Here is a 14,171-nt window from a genome sequence, read left to right as displayed (position 1 = left end):
TTGCAGAGGAATGATATGACCAACTCTACATATATGATAAAGCAATTGTATCCAGATATATTGGAGGAAAGAAAATAGGGGCAGGAAAACTTGTTAGGAGACTTAAAATATTCCAGGTAGGTGGTAATGAACTTATACTAAGGTGATGGTAGTGAGAATAGAGGGGAGGGGATAGATGCAAAAGGGATTGCAGAAGTGGATCAATAGGGCTAATTGGATTTGAGGTGTGGGAAAGATTTTAAAAAGACACCCAAATTTCAAACGTAGGAGAATGAGTGGAAACTGGTACCCCTTAATTTGAAAGGAGCAGGTTTAGGAGGAATGATGATAAGCTTAATTTTGTCCAAGTTTTGTTTCAGGTTCAGTGTGACAATCGGATTCTCCATCTGAACAAAAAGGTGAGATATATAGATCTGAGAATCATTTGCATAAAGATAGTAGTTGGAAACCATGAGAATTTATGGAATTACTTAGGGAGACTATATACAGTGTCCCAAAAGTCTGAATCAGGATAGTGGTGTCTGAAACAAAGGAAGTAAAGAGTATTCAGGAGAAAGTGATCAAGTCATTTTGCAAAGCAGTCAAGAACTGAAACATTAGTGACCTTTGAGGGAGCATTTTCTGGAGAATGGTTAAGGACAAACCAAATTGCAAGGAGTTGAGATAGTGAGGAAGTAATCAACAATTCTTTTGAGAACTATTTAAGGGAAGTTTTTTTTTAAGGGCTCAAGACACCTGAACTTTTTTTTTGTAGAAAGAGGGGTAGGAGTCAGTGGAGATAAATATTGAAGAAATCAGTTTTACAAAGCCTCCTATTTAGGTTCACTGTAAAGGAACAAAACATAAATAGAATTGTCCCAGAATGTAATGGGCTTCCCTAGATAATGGTGCGTTTCCCCTCACAAGAGATCTTCAAATAAAGCATGGATGATAATTCTGAGGTGATATAGCATGGAAAATTCCTGTTGAGAAGCAACTTGAATTAAATGACCCGAGTTCTTTTTTAACTCTGTGCTTTTATACTTTTTTTAATTGGTCAGCGTTAACTATTAGGTAAATTAGGCAAGAAATTAATCCAGCACATCTAGATTTCAGCAAGAAATTTTGAGTTTCTCATAATTTCCTTGTAGGTGAATTGAAAAAAATTAAATTGTTAAGTCGTTTTCAGTTGCCTCCAAATTCCTTGTGATGCCATTTGATATTCTCTTGCGAAAGATACTGGAGTGGTTTGCCATTTCCTTCTCCAGCTCATTTTACAGATGAGGAAACTGAGGCCAACAGGGTTAAGTAACTTGACCAGGGTCATACAGCTAGTAGTGTTTGAGTCCAGATTTGAACACAGAAAAATGGTCTTCCTGACTGACTCTAGGCACGGCAGTCGATCCACTGCGCCACCTAGCTGCCCCAATATTGTCGGTGCTTAATAAATACCTCTTGATTGATTGAAGTCATTCTGCAACCCAAATAAGATTGTAGCCGGACAAGATCCCAGAAACCCTGTAGTTTGGCCCCCTCATTTTTCAAATGAGACAACTGACCCGGTTGACCCCAGTAATTTGAAGAGTTAGGATCTTCTGCCTCTTGTACAAGGTGCTATGGGACTGCCAACTTCTGCCTCCTCATCTGGTTAAGAAGAAAGTGGGAATTTCCTCCCAATTCTGTCAGTCTCGCATCCCAACAATCCCCAGCCCAGCGTTTGGGGCGAACAAAAGTTATAATGCCAAGGCCCCTAACCCAGAAGATCTTAAGGTTTAGAAAACACCTCAACTAGGTATTCCTCAGTGTTAGTTCTTTATTTGCTGACCTAAACGTGGGCAGGGTGGAGGTAAACAAAAGGGGTGAGAATTAAATTCTATCGTTTGCAGTAATCGTGCGCTGAACACTGAGTGCAGCGTTGAGAAAAACAGCCCCTTCCTGCAACAACGTCACGCCGCTCTGCTTGCTGGGATAGGCAGTCTCCATCATCTTCCGGGTACCGGGTCCGTTTCCTGTCACGTGATTGGCGTACGCTCGCCACACCCACTAATCTCGGTTCCAGCTCGGTCCGCAGACGGACACGTCACTCTTTGTGCCTCAACCAAACTTCTTAGAGCATGTTCTGGGCTTCTCTTAGTCCCTCATCTTTGGGCCAATAAGAGCTCGGCGGGAGCGAAAAGTCCCGCCTCATTTCTGCTAAGCGGCACAATCATCAGCTAATGGGACAGTGGAACAGACCCTGTCTCTCCGCCCCTATATTTGACAGACAGCCTACTTACCCAATCCACTGCCGAAAGAGGCGGATGGGCGCTCAGGCGGCCAATGGAGGGACGGAGCAGGAGACTGTCAAGGTTGGGTGGGCCGGCCGCTAAACGGATGGCAAAGGGAGAGGAGCAGAGCCGGGCAATACCCAACCTAGGTGAGGGCCCCGAGGGGGTAACCCGAGGAGTAGGGGCGGATGCAACGGGGAGCAGCGCAGGCTGGGTGGCGTACTGGGGTGGATGGATCTAGAGAGTGGGGCAGCAGCGGGGTGAAGGGAATGGACAAGCTGGGCCTCTGGGAATGCTGCAGGGGAGGGAATGGGAGAGTGGAATGGGATTGAATGGGATGTTGTACAGAGTGGCACTGCGGAGGCAAGGGCGAAGAAGCGTCTCCTTTTCCCCCTCCCTCGCTACGAGGAGAGGAGGGGGACGGGAGCCCCCCAAGAGGGGAGGAAGGGAGATGGGAACCCCTACCCGGGAGAGGGGGTTGGGTGAAAGCGCTTGAGGTCTCTGAGGAGGAAGTGGTGGCTGAGCAGGTCTGAGCTTGCGGGAGACATAGAGGCTGGAGAGGAAGGGAGGGGGGAGCTGAAGGATGTGTTGGGGAAATGTGTGGAGAAGTTGTAGATTAGGGGACAAGAAAGAGGGATATAAGGATCAGGAGGCTGCAGGCCTTGCAGGGGGCAAAGTAGGTGGTAGAGGCGTGCAGGACTCACTGTGGTTTAAGGAGGACTGAAATTAAGTTGGGCCAACGTCCCTGTTTATTTTCTTTACCCTTTGGTGAGATGGAGGTGGTAGGTTGTGTCCCTAGTTTGCAAATGCCTTCTTTCAGGGCTTTACTTGTCTGTCTGGAGAGTCCCTCTCCTTTACATTCTAGGTAGTATTTCTCAGCTCTTCCCATTTCCTTCTCCATCACCTTCTTGTCCCAGATGTGCCATACCACTCTTGTCAGCATGTTGACTTATAATTATATATTTGTACAGAGCTGCTATGGCCTTGGCAGAAATGTGGAAACTGCTGGAATCAGGGAGTATCTAGCCTTTTTGATCTCAGAGTGATAATGCTTTGGGATCATCAGTCAAAGCTTCCTCAGAGACCTTAGAAACTGGGATAGTTCAAAATTTGAGAATGCTCAGATTTATAAATTTTTGGGTGTAGAAATCAGTACCATTCTCTATGTTCATAACCATAGTCCAAGGAAACCTTTTCTTTCCTCCTTTCTTCAGGCTGATCAGTGACATGATGCAAGACCTTGGTCTCTGTGCATTCTTGATTAAATGCTACAGATTGCTTTGGGTTTGAATACAGTTTTAAGGCACGAAAAGAGAAGCTTAATCTTGTTATTTTCTACAGAGGTAGCTCACTTCTCAAAGTATCTAAGGTCCTTAGGGACAGTTTCTATGTAGATGGACACTATGCATCTAATAATTAGAGAGACAGTGTGTCATAGTGGTTAGAAAGCTTGATTTGGAGCCAGGAAGATCTAGGTTTAAATCTTTCCTCTAACATACTGGCTGTGTCACCAGGGACAAATCATTACAACCTCTCAGCGCCCTGGACAGCTTTCTAGATTATTAATTGCAGAGAAGGTGCTGACCTGCATTGGTTCCCTGTACCAGTGAAATAACAGGTCCAGTCCCTATTACCCTAATAATAAAAAGCAGCACCAAGGGGCTGCCTTGCTTCCTAACAACTTTACATTTGCAAAGAGATACCCACCTCACTTTTCTCACAAGAGAAGATCCGTTGTGCAGTTTGAACATTAATGCAGCTAGATTGATTGATGCTTTCTGGAGGAGCTACTCTGAAACTAATTGAGTCTTCTTCCAGTTCAGAGGAGAAAATGTATCTTCTCTTTACTCTGGTTAATAGATGCCTTTAATGTCATGGAATCAAATGCTTAAACTAGGAGGATTAGTTATAATGTAGGTCTAATAGTGCAATAACAGGACTCATGAGAGGATTGAAGGAGTTCTGTTTGGTGGGCTTGGGGATTGGATGTTCAGCATTTGGGTCTTTATGATCATTGGTCAGTCATGGCCTTTAAATGACTCTGTCATCCACTTAACTTGGGAAGTGGAAAAAACTGGTGGTAACATCAGTTGGAACTTGGATTTAGAGTTGAGAATGATGCTGACTTGGCAGCCACTGCCTAGTTCTCTCCCTCCTAGTTCCACTTCTTTTTATAATGTTCCCTCTATGTTTCCTTTTACATATCCTTACTTTTCTTGTGAGCTTATTTTATCCTTTTCTTGTCCTTCCTATTTTCTTTATTCCTTCTTTTTTCTACTCCTCTGCCTCCTACTGGTACTCATTGCATCCTAACTGTTGCCAATTTTCTCAATATGCTGTTGGGATATAAGGATAAGAAGGATTCTCACCAGCTCTTGGTGAAAGTTAGGCCTGCCAACCAAATAAATGTCCTTTTTTGGTAAAGGTCGACTCTTCCCACAAGAAGTATTTATTAATAGTGTTTTTTTGTGGTCACTAAGGCCCAGCCTAGTGTACCCCCCAGCACATCCATAAGTAGATAGTATACCTCAAGTTACTCCTCTTTAATCTTCTTATGCGAATACTGTTATACTTTCTGACCTGCACTCACTTCTCTGTCACTGTTTTTTGTTTGTATTTTAATAAAGCCAAGACTCACAAGGTCTGTGGTTTAATTCTGAATCTCTTTTGAGTGTTAAATATTTGTTTTCTCTGCTGAGGTCTCTTCCTGCCAAAGCCAAAGTTAGAAGATTGGCTGATGGTAGTTTTCAGTAAATTCTTGGAGAATTGGTTTTAAGAGTCTTTGGTCTTCTTTTTTCCCCTTTTAGATGTTTGAGTGCCATCTGTCATTATCTTTGATGCCAAGATGACCAAGCTGGGGTTTCTGAGGCTGTCCTATGAGAAGCAAGATACTCTTCTGAAGCTTCTTATCCTGTCAATGGCCGCTGTATTATGTGAGTGTATATCTGCATCGTTTCTTGTTTGCAGAGAAACCTTGTATGTGAGCCAGAGAAGCTCTATCTTTCCTTGAGCAGGCTGCCCTCATCTCTGTCCTTTTCATCAGATTGAACCTTGGGCTTAGACTCAGTAAGTCATAGGTTTGAATTCCATGTCAGACACAAACCAGGGACAGTAACCCTTAAAGGGTTATTGTGTGAATAGTGAATGAGATAATAGTTGTAAAGCACTTTGTAAATCTCAAAATATTGTAAAATAAACTACTATGATTAATATTATTATTCTAGGGGCAGCTAGGTGGCACAGTGGGTAGAGTACCAGCCCTGGAATCAGGAGGACCTGAGTTCAAATACAGCCTCATACACTTACTAGCTGTGTGACCCTGGTCAAGTCACTTAACCCCAATTGCCTCCAAAAGAAAAGAAAAAAAATTGTTATCCTACTTTCTCTTCATTAATTTAGCTGCATATATGTAAATAAAAAAGAAGTTTGCTTTTTATACTCTCTACTTGAATTGGAAAGGAGGTGAGACAGATAAAAGCCAAACCTAGTGGTCATTTGGGAGAGAATAGGAGGTATGCAGGGATAGATCTGTCCTGTACTGATTCTGAAATGGCTACTGATGAGCCCTAGATGCATGAAGTGGGAAGAGGACAAGCAATTATCTTTAATCTGTGTACCTATTTTAACTGTCCTCCAGAATATACTTCTTGGCTCCTCAGGAAGCATTAGTACAACTTTGTTTTCCTTATCTCTTGATTTCTCTTTACAGTTAGTTTGTTTAGGGCTACATAGAAAAAATATCTATGGCAGAGTAGAAAAAGCAGTGGATTTGAAATTAGAAGATAATGTGTTCTAATCCCATGCCTACCATTTACTACCTGAATGACTTTTGGCAAGTTGCTCTACTTTTCTGGGCTTCATTTTCCATGTCTATAAAATGACAGGTTGAACTAGACAGTCTCTAACCTTTTTTCCAGTTCTAAATTCTGGGAATCTGAGATTTCCTTTTTAAAGAAACAAACTCTTCAATAGTTTAACTATTTACAGTAGGAGTTGAAATCATAGAGTTAGAATTAGAGTGAACCTTAGAATTTATTTCATCTGATCCCCTCATTTGACAGATGAGGAAACTGAGACTTAGAGATTTTAAATCATTTTACAAGGTTAGACACTTAATAAGTGGTAGTACAGGGATTTGAACCCAGATATTCTAAATACAAATCCAGTGACCTTTTCATGTTACCTATAATATATCTGTATCAAGCATCCTACTTATGTGGGGGAAATTGGAAAGGCTGCTGTCAGAGGAATGTAGCTTGTTTATTTATCTTCTTTTTTTGATTTGGCTTCATCAAAAGAATATATGATATTTTGTTCAAGGGTAATTTTGTGGTTCATTGTGGGCTATGTACTGATCTAGTGTAACTATACTCTCCACGTGTGTCCACTAATGCATCAGTTCTCTGCTTCCTGTAGCTTTTTCCACACGCCTGTTTGCTGTTCTGAGATTTGAAAGTGTCATCCATGAGTTTGACCCGTAAGTACTCTTGCTTATTTGTTGCCATTGTTACAGACTCCCAGACTTAATGTCCAAAATTCTAGTTTTCAGTGATGAGGAGCTGTTTGCTTGGGGAGAAGATAATCATGTCAGTTTGAAACAGAGTGTCATAGAACTTTTAAGCATTGGTATCAATCTTGGCAGACTTAAGCCTTTTAGGACGTGCAAGAAGCATCCCTGTTAGTGTTTTAAACTAATGGAACAACCTGACTGGCCTCTTCATTGTTCTTCAAGCAGATTCTACATTTTTCCACTTTTATGCCTTTGCTCAGGCTTTTTTTTTTTAATGGCTTAGCATGCCTTTACCTCTCATCTCTTCCTATGGAAATCTTGCCTAGCTCAAATGTTTTATCTGCCATGAAGCTTTTCTGATCTGAACTCAGAGGCAATAAGGTGATATAGTGGACAGAACCTTAGACTTGGGATCCTGCCTTAGACTCTTAACAGCTTTGAGACCTTTGGCAAGCCACATAATGTCTCCCAGCCTCAGCTTCTCCATATGCAAAATGAGGATAGTAATAGCACCTATCTGTGAGGGTCAAATGAGATAATATATAGTGGCATTGCAAACCCAAGCACTATATATGTTAGTCCTGATGATGTTTATGAAGTCTCAGTTGCATATTATAACTCTTCTGTGTACTTATTTACAAAACTTATTCTTTGTTGTATTGCATTTGGATATCAACCTGAGTTTAGAATTTGGTGGCAACCTATTGCTATTTTTTCCTTGAAACATACAAAATATCATTAGGCTTCTAAATTCTGGATCTCCCTCCTAGATCCAAAGTAAGTTTGTTAAGGACAATGTTAGTCATCATTTTGTCTCATTATGAGATGCAGAATAGGTCTAAAGTCTTGCTCTGGTGCTTCAGTGTGGCATAAATGTATCTCTGGGTTTTCCTGAGATTATGTTAGCTGTATACAAGCTCTGGCTGGCCCTACCAAGCTGAAGAGCCTTCACATATGGGCCCTGTAGCCCTTGTCTGTTGGACACGAACCAGCCCAAGTTTAGAGACATTCCTCATCAGAAGGTCGGCCCCTGGATGCTGACTTTTTCTTTTTAAATGGGGCAGCTCACGAAAATCTTCTGCCAAGGCAGTCTGTGTCACTGTAAGGCATGCCACCCTGAGGAAATCATAGATCCTTGAAGTGTTACAATTAAATAGAAGTTGCAGAGAAGGGAGAATTTGGAGGTGCTTTTGTTGCCAGCTTGTAGATAAGGTCAGAGTTTCTTCTTGGATCTGAAGACCTTAGACTCTCCCACTGTATTACTTGAAACATTTTGTGTTGGGTAATCCTTGAACATCCTTTGTATCCAAGAGAGTTTAGGAGAAGGCCAGATATATGTGGTGACTTACTAAACATTGGTTGATATTGATGTTGTATATGGCATGCAGAAGTTTTTAAAGTAAATATGAGAATATACCTCAGTTTCAAGTTTCAGTGCCCAGTGGGAAGTTTTTTATGAATAAGATTAACATTTTCAAAACATATCTTTTGAGATTGTAAGTTATTATTTTTGGAGTAGCCACTCTACTAGAGTCGTCTCCTCACCATTGACAGCATTCTATATTAGCAAGATACCTATTTTGTGGAACCTTGCCACTGGAAAAATGCCACAGTGGCTACTACTACAAGTTATTGACAATCCTTGCCTCAGTTCACTTGTTCAGTGAGTTCCTGAACTTCCCTGGCTGGCTCTAGTAGCTTCCAGGCAAAGCATGAGGCTGGTTAGATAGGTGTATTTAAGATTGCCTGCATGACTACTTTGTTGTTGTAGTGTTAAGGCTTTATGTTTTTCCATCATGGAGAATTAGTACTTTAGTTATATGTGAGCAGCTGGAAAATAAGAATGATAAGATGTAACGTGATTTTCATAATTGACTTCATCTTGTGGCATTAAGCCAACTTTTATTGGAACAGTGGTTCTGATTAATTCTTCATTAATGTCATGTGAAAAGCAAAGCCCATTGTTTAGTTGTTTAGAGAGTAACAGGAATTTGTGTATAAGAAGTAAAGATAATAAGCTTCTCTTTCTTGCTATAGGTATTTTAATTATCGAACTACCCGATTCCTGACTGAGGAGGGATTTTATAAATTCCATAACTGGTTTGATGACCGGGCCTGGTACCCTCTGGGGCGAATCATCGGAGGAACAATTTATCCAGGTGCACAGGAAATCCCAAATACGGAATTTGCATGTTTCAGTTTAGAGTTCCTCTTTTAAATTTTAACACCTTTATTTCATGGGTTTCATTAACTTTATTGTGATTGTAGATTCCTAAATGTGGATTCCATAAAGGCAGAAAGGATATTGGAGGGTCTTTCATGCTTTTGAAGTGTATGATTAAATCCTTAAGAGAGAAAATGAACCTATTAGACTTTAATAAAGTAGTATTTCTGATTCTCAAGATCTCCCTAGCCAATCAGTTGATACTGACTGAACTCCTTTTTTCTATCTCCTAACCCCCTAACCAATTTGGATTGTCTAATTAGGTTTCTTCTGCTCATTACAGGTTTAATGATCACTTCTGCTACAATCTACCATGTGCTACATTTTTTCCACATCACTATTGACATTCGGAATGTCTGCGTTTTCCTGGCACCTCTCTTCTCTTCCTTCACCACCATCGTCACATACCACCTTACCAAAGAGCTCAAGGTGAAGGATTAGGAGGTGGCAGGGTTCTTGGGAATAGTATTGGGTATGTTTAGTCATGGTTAAAGGGAGGATGGGTGGCTAATAGCTAGAGGCTGGGATTGGTGAATTCTTTCCTATTATTCCCTTGGATATGCTGCTTCCCATCACTGGTGATCCTGTATTCTTCTCTGTAAAACACGGAGGACATTTGGTCATTTATAGGTAAAAATATATATATATATTTTTTAAATCTATGATTTCACTAGTATTGGAAGCTCTGGGTGGGGACCTTCTTCTGTTATTGCTGATCAGCACCTGCTAGTTTTAGAATTGCCTTAGGCTAGGAAAGGTTAAATGACCAGCCCAGGTGAACTCTGAGTCTTTGATGGCTTCCTGAGTGGGTTTTTTCACTTTCTGATTAATTTGGTTAACCTTTAGGACTGTATTTGTCACATAGCAGACACTGTAATGTACATAGGTTCATTGATTTTATTTATAAACCATTTGTTTTCTGTACTGAGTCTCATGCTATTTAACCTCCCTTCTAGATTTCAGTATTGCCAGTAGTGGCATCCTGGATTCTGTTCATAATTTGTTTGATGTTTCTGCTGCATTGTCTTGCCGCAGAATATGATTTTAGGGTGATACTTGAGGGATAGTACATTCTAGCTCCTTCATTTTTCCAAATTAAGAGGACAGGTTGGTATGAACTTCTATTCTGCTTCGTTGTCCGTGTCCTAGGCCAGATCAGTTCTGAGCTTCTTGGAGCACCTGTCTTGTATCCTTTGCAGTGTAAACTCTGAGTCCTGCTCATCTGCTCTGAGGTCCCAATTTGCCTAATAATGACCCCAACATTATAATCCCAAGCCCATGCCCTACCTCTCCTCTACTTCCCTACCCTTACTGCTGAACGTCATCCTCCCCATCCCCCCACCCCTTTTGAAATATAGCTCAAGTGCATTTAAGGATGCAGTTTTTCCTATGTAGTGTATTTTCAGGGAATTTTAAGAAGATTTACAAGTTTTTCCATAGAGGAATCATTTGATATTTTTATCCTAGGTGTGTTATCTAACTCATTTTTTGATGGTTTTATGACCCAAATATTTGTTATCATATGACCTGTTTGGCCTCAGCATGTGTGTCAACTGTTCCCCGTAGTAATGCTACAGACTTAGAAAGTGGTTATCTAGTTCTTAACTTTGGACATGTCTGGTTATCTGATATGTGCTTTTGAAAGTACTTGGAATACCTATTGGCCATCTCTGGACTCAGTGTAGGGAGAGATCTAGAGACCTAGCTCCTACACTCCTGTCAGCCAATTATGTGTTGGTGTTAATTGGTGCATCTGTTCTGTTCTGTTCTGTTCTGCCAGGATGCAGGTGCTGGACTCCTTGCTGCTGCCATGATTGCTGTGGTTCCTGGTTATATATCCCGATCTGTGGCAGGTTCCTATGACAATGAAGGTAAATCTTTTAAAATGCTGAAGAAGTCTGCTCATCCTACTTCCTAATCATATCTTCAGTAAAAGCAGTAAGATGTGGGGTCCAGGCCCATTAGACTGCAGTAAGAACAGAGTAGTGTCTGGCATTGGGAGGAAATGAGAGAGCAGATGGGATCTGGGAGGCTACTCAGAAGTCATTATTTGTTAAATTTCCTTGATGTTATATCATCCCAGGAGATGTTTGTTATTTATTCCTCCCACTTAGGGAAATAAGACTAGCAATTATAGTGTTCAGAGGATTTTGTAACTCAACCCCAAGGAATTAGCTTAAAGTTTATGAAACTAAAGACTAGCTAGAAGTTCCATTTGAAAGGATATCATCAGAGTTCCAGTCTGATCTCTGTCTGGTTAGAGATTCCTAAATGAGGATCACTTGTTTTAGGTACTTTCCTGATAGGGAGTAGGATCTGTGAGGTGAATAACTATGTTAGTCCCTCCCTGAATGAACCGTGGTGTGTTTCTTTGCAGGGATTGCCATCTTCTGCATGCTGCTCACCTACTACATGTGGATTAAGGCAGTAAAGACAGGCTCTACCTACTGGGCTGCCAAATGTGCACTTGCCTATTTCTACATGGTAACCATCCTCTCTTTTTCCTGCCTTGTGTTCAGGTGTGGGAAGGGACTATACTGGGAGCTGATGCTAATAGAGATCAGATAGTGCTCCTAGAACCTGAAGTGCATTAGTGCTATGGCAGACGATGTGGCCTGTCTCTTTAGTTCCCGTTAGGATCATGGTCTAATAGAGGGGTGGTTGCCAAGCCTAATAGCAAGTGGGTGGGAGGTCCTTCTTTCCCCCCCTTTTTTTTAAATACCTTCACATTTGGTACTGTACTATATACCTTGGGGTCACTAGTTGCTTGATTAGATTGTTCCTTTTCCTACTTTCTTTTACATTTCTCCTTACCCACTCTACTTTTTCTATTCAAGCATATATGCATGCACTCTGTCTTCCACTCTTATACCTTTCCCTTACATCCCTAGGGCCTCCATGTGACCTGAGAGTAGGCAGCATCTGGGCTGGCACTGAGGGTGAGGTACAGGCCATAGAATTGAACAGTTACTATTGTTGTTGACTCCCTTTTCCCTTCCACCTTTTGTTTTTCCTGGGGCTCTGTGGGTTGGGTGGGGATAGTTGAAGAGCATGGCCTTGTCTTTAATAGCCTCAGAAGAGCATGGGGTGATTAATAGTAATAGATAAGAAGTTAGAATCCCCACCAATGAATTCAGGCATCATTTATAGTAATCTCTTTGGAAGAAAGATAATAGTTGCTGCAAAGAGAAATTCTTTTAAAAGGCAGTAGCAGTCACTTTTCAAGAGCATATGGATTGTGAATCAAGGGAAGACACTTAAAGAAATTGTCTTTTTCTGTCCTTGCTCAGGTCTCTTCATGGGGAGGTTATGTGTTTCTGATCAACTTGATCCCTCTTCACGTACTGGTGCTGATGCTGACAGGGCGTTTTTCCCACCGGATCTATGTGGCTTACTGTACTGTGTATTGCTTGGGGACCATCCTTTCTATGCAGATCTCCTTTGTGGGCTTCCAGGCAAGTGTTAGACCATGTGGGAATATCAACCTTTTAACCTTTTCCTAGGTGGCTTTAATTAGACTAATAACCTAACAGTTTCTAATGATGGGAGTAAGGTGATAGTTGCATAATTCTGGGTTGTAGTGTCTGCTTTATTACTCCCAGGAAACTGTCTTTACACACTAAAGTTTGGTTATCACAGTTTGTTGAAGGGGTATTTTCTCTGTCCCCTTTATTTGGTCTAGTTTAGCTTAACTTGACTTGGGAAAAGTTTGGGGATAGACTTTGAAGAGACTGGAGTTGTCGGGAATAAGAAAAGTTGTTCTTCCTCTTTTGTTAGCTGTTAATGGCTTCACTTAACAGTAGTGACTTCTTGATCACCTCCTGAGACCTAGACATAGGTTTTTAAGAGACCAAAGCCCAAGTCCTCCAATAAATGTACAGGCCTCTTTTTTGGTAATGATCAACTGCTAAAGCAAACAGAAACTTTGTTTCTGATTTTGGTTTCACATATGAGTAAGAAGGTATTTCAGAGTGTTCTGGAGTGGTCACTCCAGGTAACTGCCTAGTCTTTACTCCTACACCCAGCCCTCTGGATTGATTTTGATGTATGTATGAACTTGGAGCTCTGGGACTATATCCATATATCCCTTATGCCTTGGTTACTATTCACATTGCTTCTCCCTCACAGCCTGTCCTGTCATCAGAGCACATGGCAGCCTTTGGGGTCTTTGGTCTGTGCCAGATCCATGCCTTTGTGGATTACCTGCGAAGCAAGCTGAATCCTCAGCAATTTGAAGTCCTCTTCCGAAGTGTTATCTCCTTGGTTGGTTTTGTCCTCCTCACTTTGGGAGCTGTCCTCATGTTGACAGGTAGGGAACACCTCTGGCCGCAAATAGGCAAAGATCTCTGTTTTCCTCAATGGTGAATTTACCTCTTTGGGTACAGAAGTGTAATAAGTTTCAAGAAGATTGGGTATGTGGAGAATGACCCTTTCTTGTCCAAGGAAGAGTCTTTCCACACATTCCATCCCTCTTTTCCCATTCTCTGCTCACTTTTTATTTGGGAAGTAGGATTATTTTGAGTACTTACTCTGATTTGGTTCCAAACACACCAAATTCTTCTAAGTCCAGCCCCCTTTCCTATCTGATGATTGAGTGTACCTGAGAATGTCCTGTCAGACTGACTCCTGATTTTAGGAAGTTTATAGCTGGCTAAATGAGTGACAGCCATCCAGTCTGCCTTGTTAATATTTCCCCTCTATCTTTTCTCTGTCTGTTTTCATTGGTTTGGGGAAAAGGATGAATCTTAACCTCTCTGCTGCTCCCTCTCTACACACTGGGTTATCTTCCTCTTATTCATGGTTAGGTGGGGCCTCTATATAGGTCCATGTGATACAGACAAGCTTTTTCATTCAGTATCCCCAGTTCCCTCTGCATGCTTCCTTTATATGTTTTAGAACACACAGGCATGCATGCATGCATGCATACATACATACACACACACACACACACACACACACACTCCAAAAGTTGATTCTGGCCTAGCCCTAGTGTTACTGTCTTATTCAAAGTAATAGAGCACAGTGGTCAGGTTTGCTCTATTACCTCTTCTTCAGAGAGTCTCGGATCAGTCTGGCCTCCAAATTTAGGGAGGTGATATGCCAGGCAAATGGATGTGCCCTTACTCCCATTTTCCTCAGCATTTTATTCATGTAATCTTTCTCTGTTTTCTGTGTATGCTGACAGGAGTAT

At 41.4% G+C, this 14,171-nt stretch overlaps 1 protein-coding gene and 1 long non-coding RNA gene across 2 annotated transcripts in view; one reads left to right on the top strand and one right to left on the bottom strand.

Annotated features, from left to right (window-relative positions):
* Positions 1-2,285: 2,285 nt before the first annotated feature.
* The window catches only part of STT3A (STT3 oligosaccharyltransferase complex catalytic subunit A), a 29,538-nt gene continuing 17,652 nt past the window's right edge, over positions 2,286-14,171 (top strand). Inside the window, exons 1-9 of the mRNA XM_021000670.2 lie at positions 2,286-2,395; positions 5,054-5,179; positions 6,663-6,723; positions 8,794-8,915; positions 9,264-9,409; positions 10,761-10,851; positions 11,358-11,464; positions 12,271-12,435; positions 13,109-13,289. Of these exons, the coding sequence (XP_020856329.1) occupies positions 5,092-5,179; positions 6,663-6,723; positions 8,794-8,915; positions 9,264-9,409; positions 10,761-10,851; positions 11,358-11,464; positions 12,271-12,435; positions 13,109-13,289 (961 nt within the window). The 5' untranslated portion in view covers positions 2,286-2,395; positions 5,054-5,091. The remainder of the gene's footprint in view (positions 2,396-5,053; positions 5,180-6,662; positions 6,724-8,793; positions 8,916-9,263; positions 9,410-10,760; positions 10,852-11,357; positions 11,465-12,270; positions 12,436-13,108; positions 13,290-14,171) is intronic.
* LOC144454575 (uncharacterized) lies at positions 9,860-13,273 on the bottom strand. Its single transcript, XR_013483095.1, has 2 exons — positions 13,184-13,273; positions 9,860-10,837 (listed from the first exon to the last, which is right to left on the bottom strand). It is a non-coding gene; the product is annotated as an uncharacterized LOC144454575 (long non-coding RNA).

The sequence above is a fragment of the Phascolarctos cinereus genome, unplaced genomic scaffold, assembly GCF_003287225.1.
Source record: "Phascolarctos cinereus isolate Bilbo 61053 unplaced genomic scaffold, phaCin_HiC Scaffold_726;HRSCAF=1367, whole genome shotgun sequence".
NCBI lineage: Eukaryota > Metazoa > Chordata > Mammalia > Diprotodontia > Phascolarctidae > Phascolarctos > Phascolarctos cinereus.
Note: the sequence above shows the minus strand (reverse complement) of the source record. Positions and strands in the feature narration are given on the sequence as shown.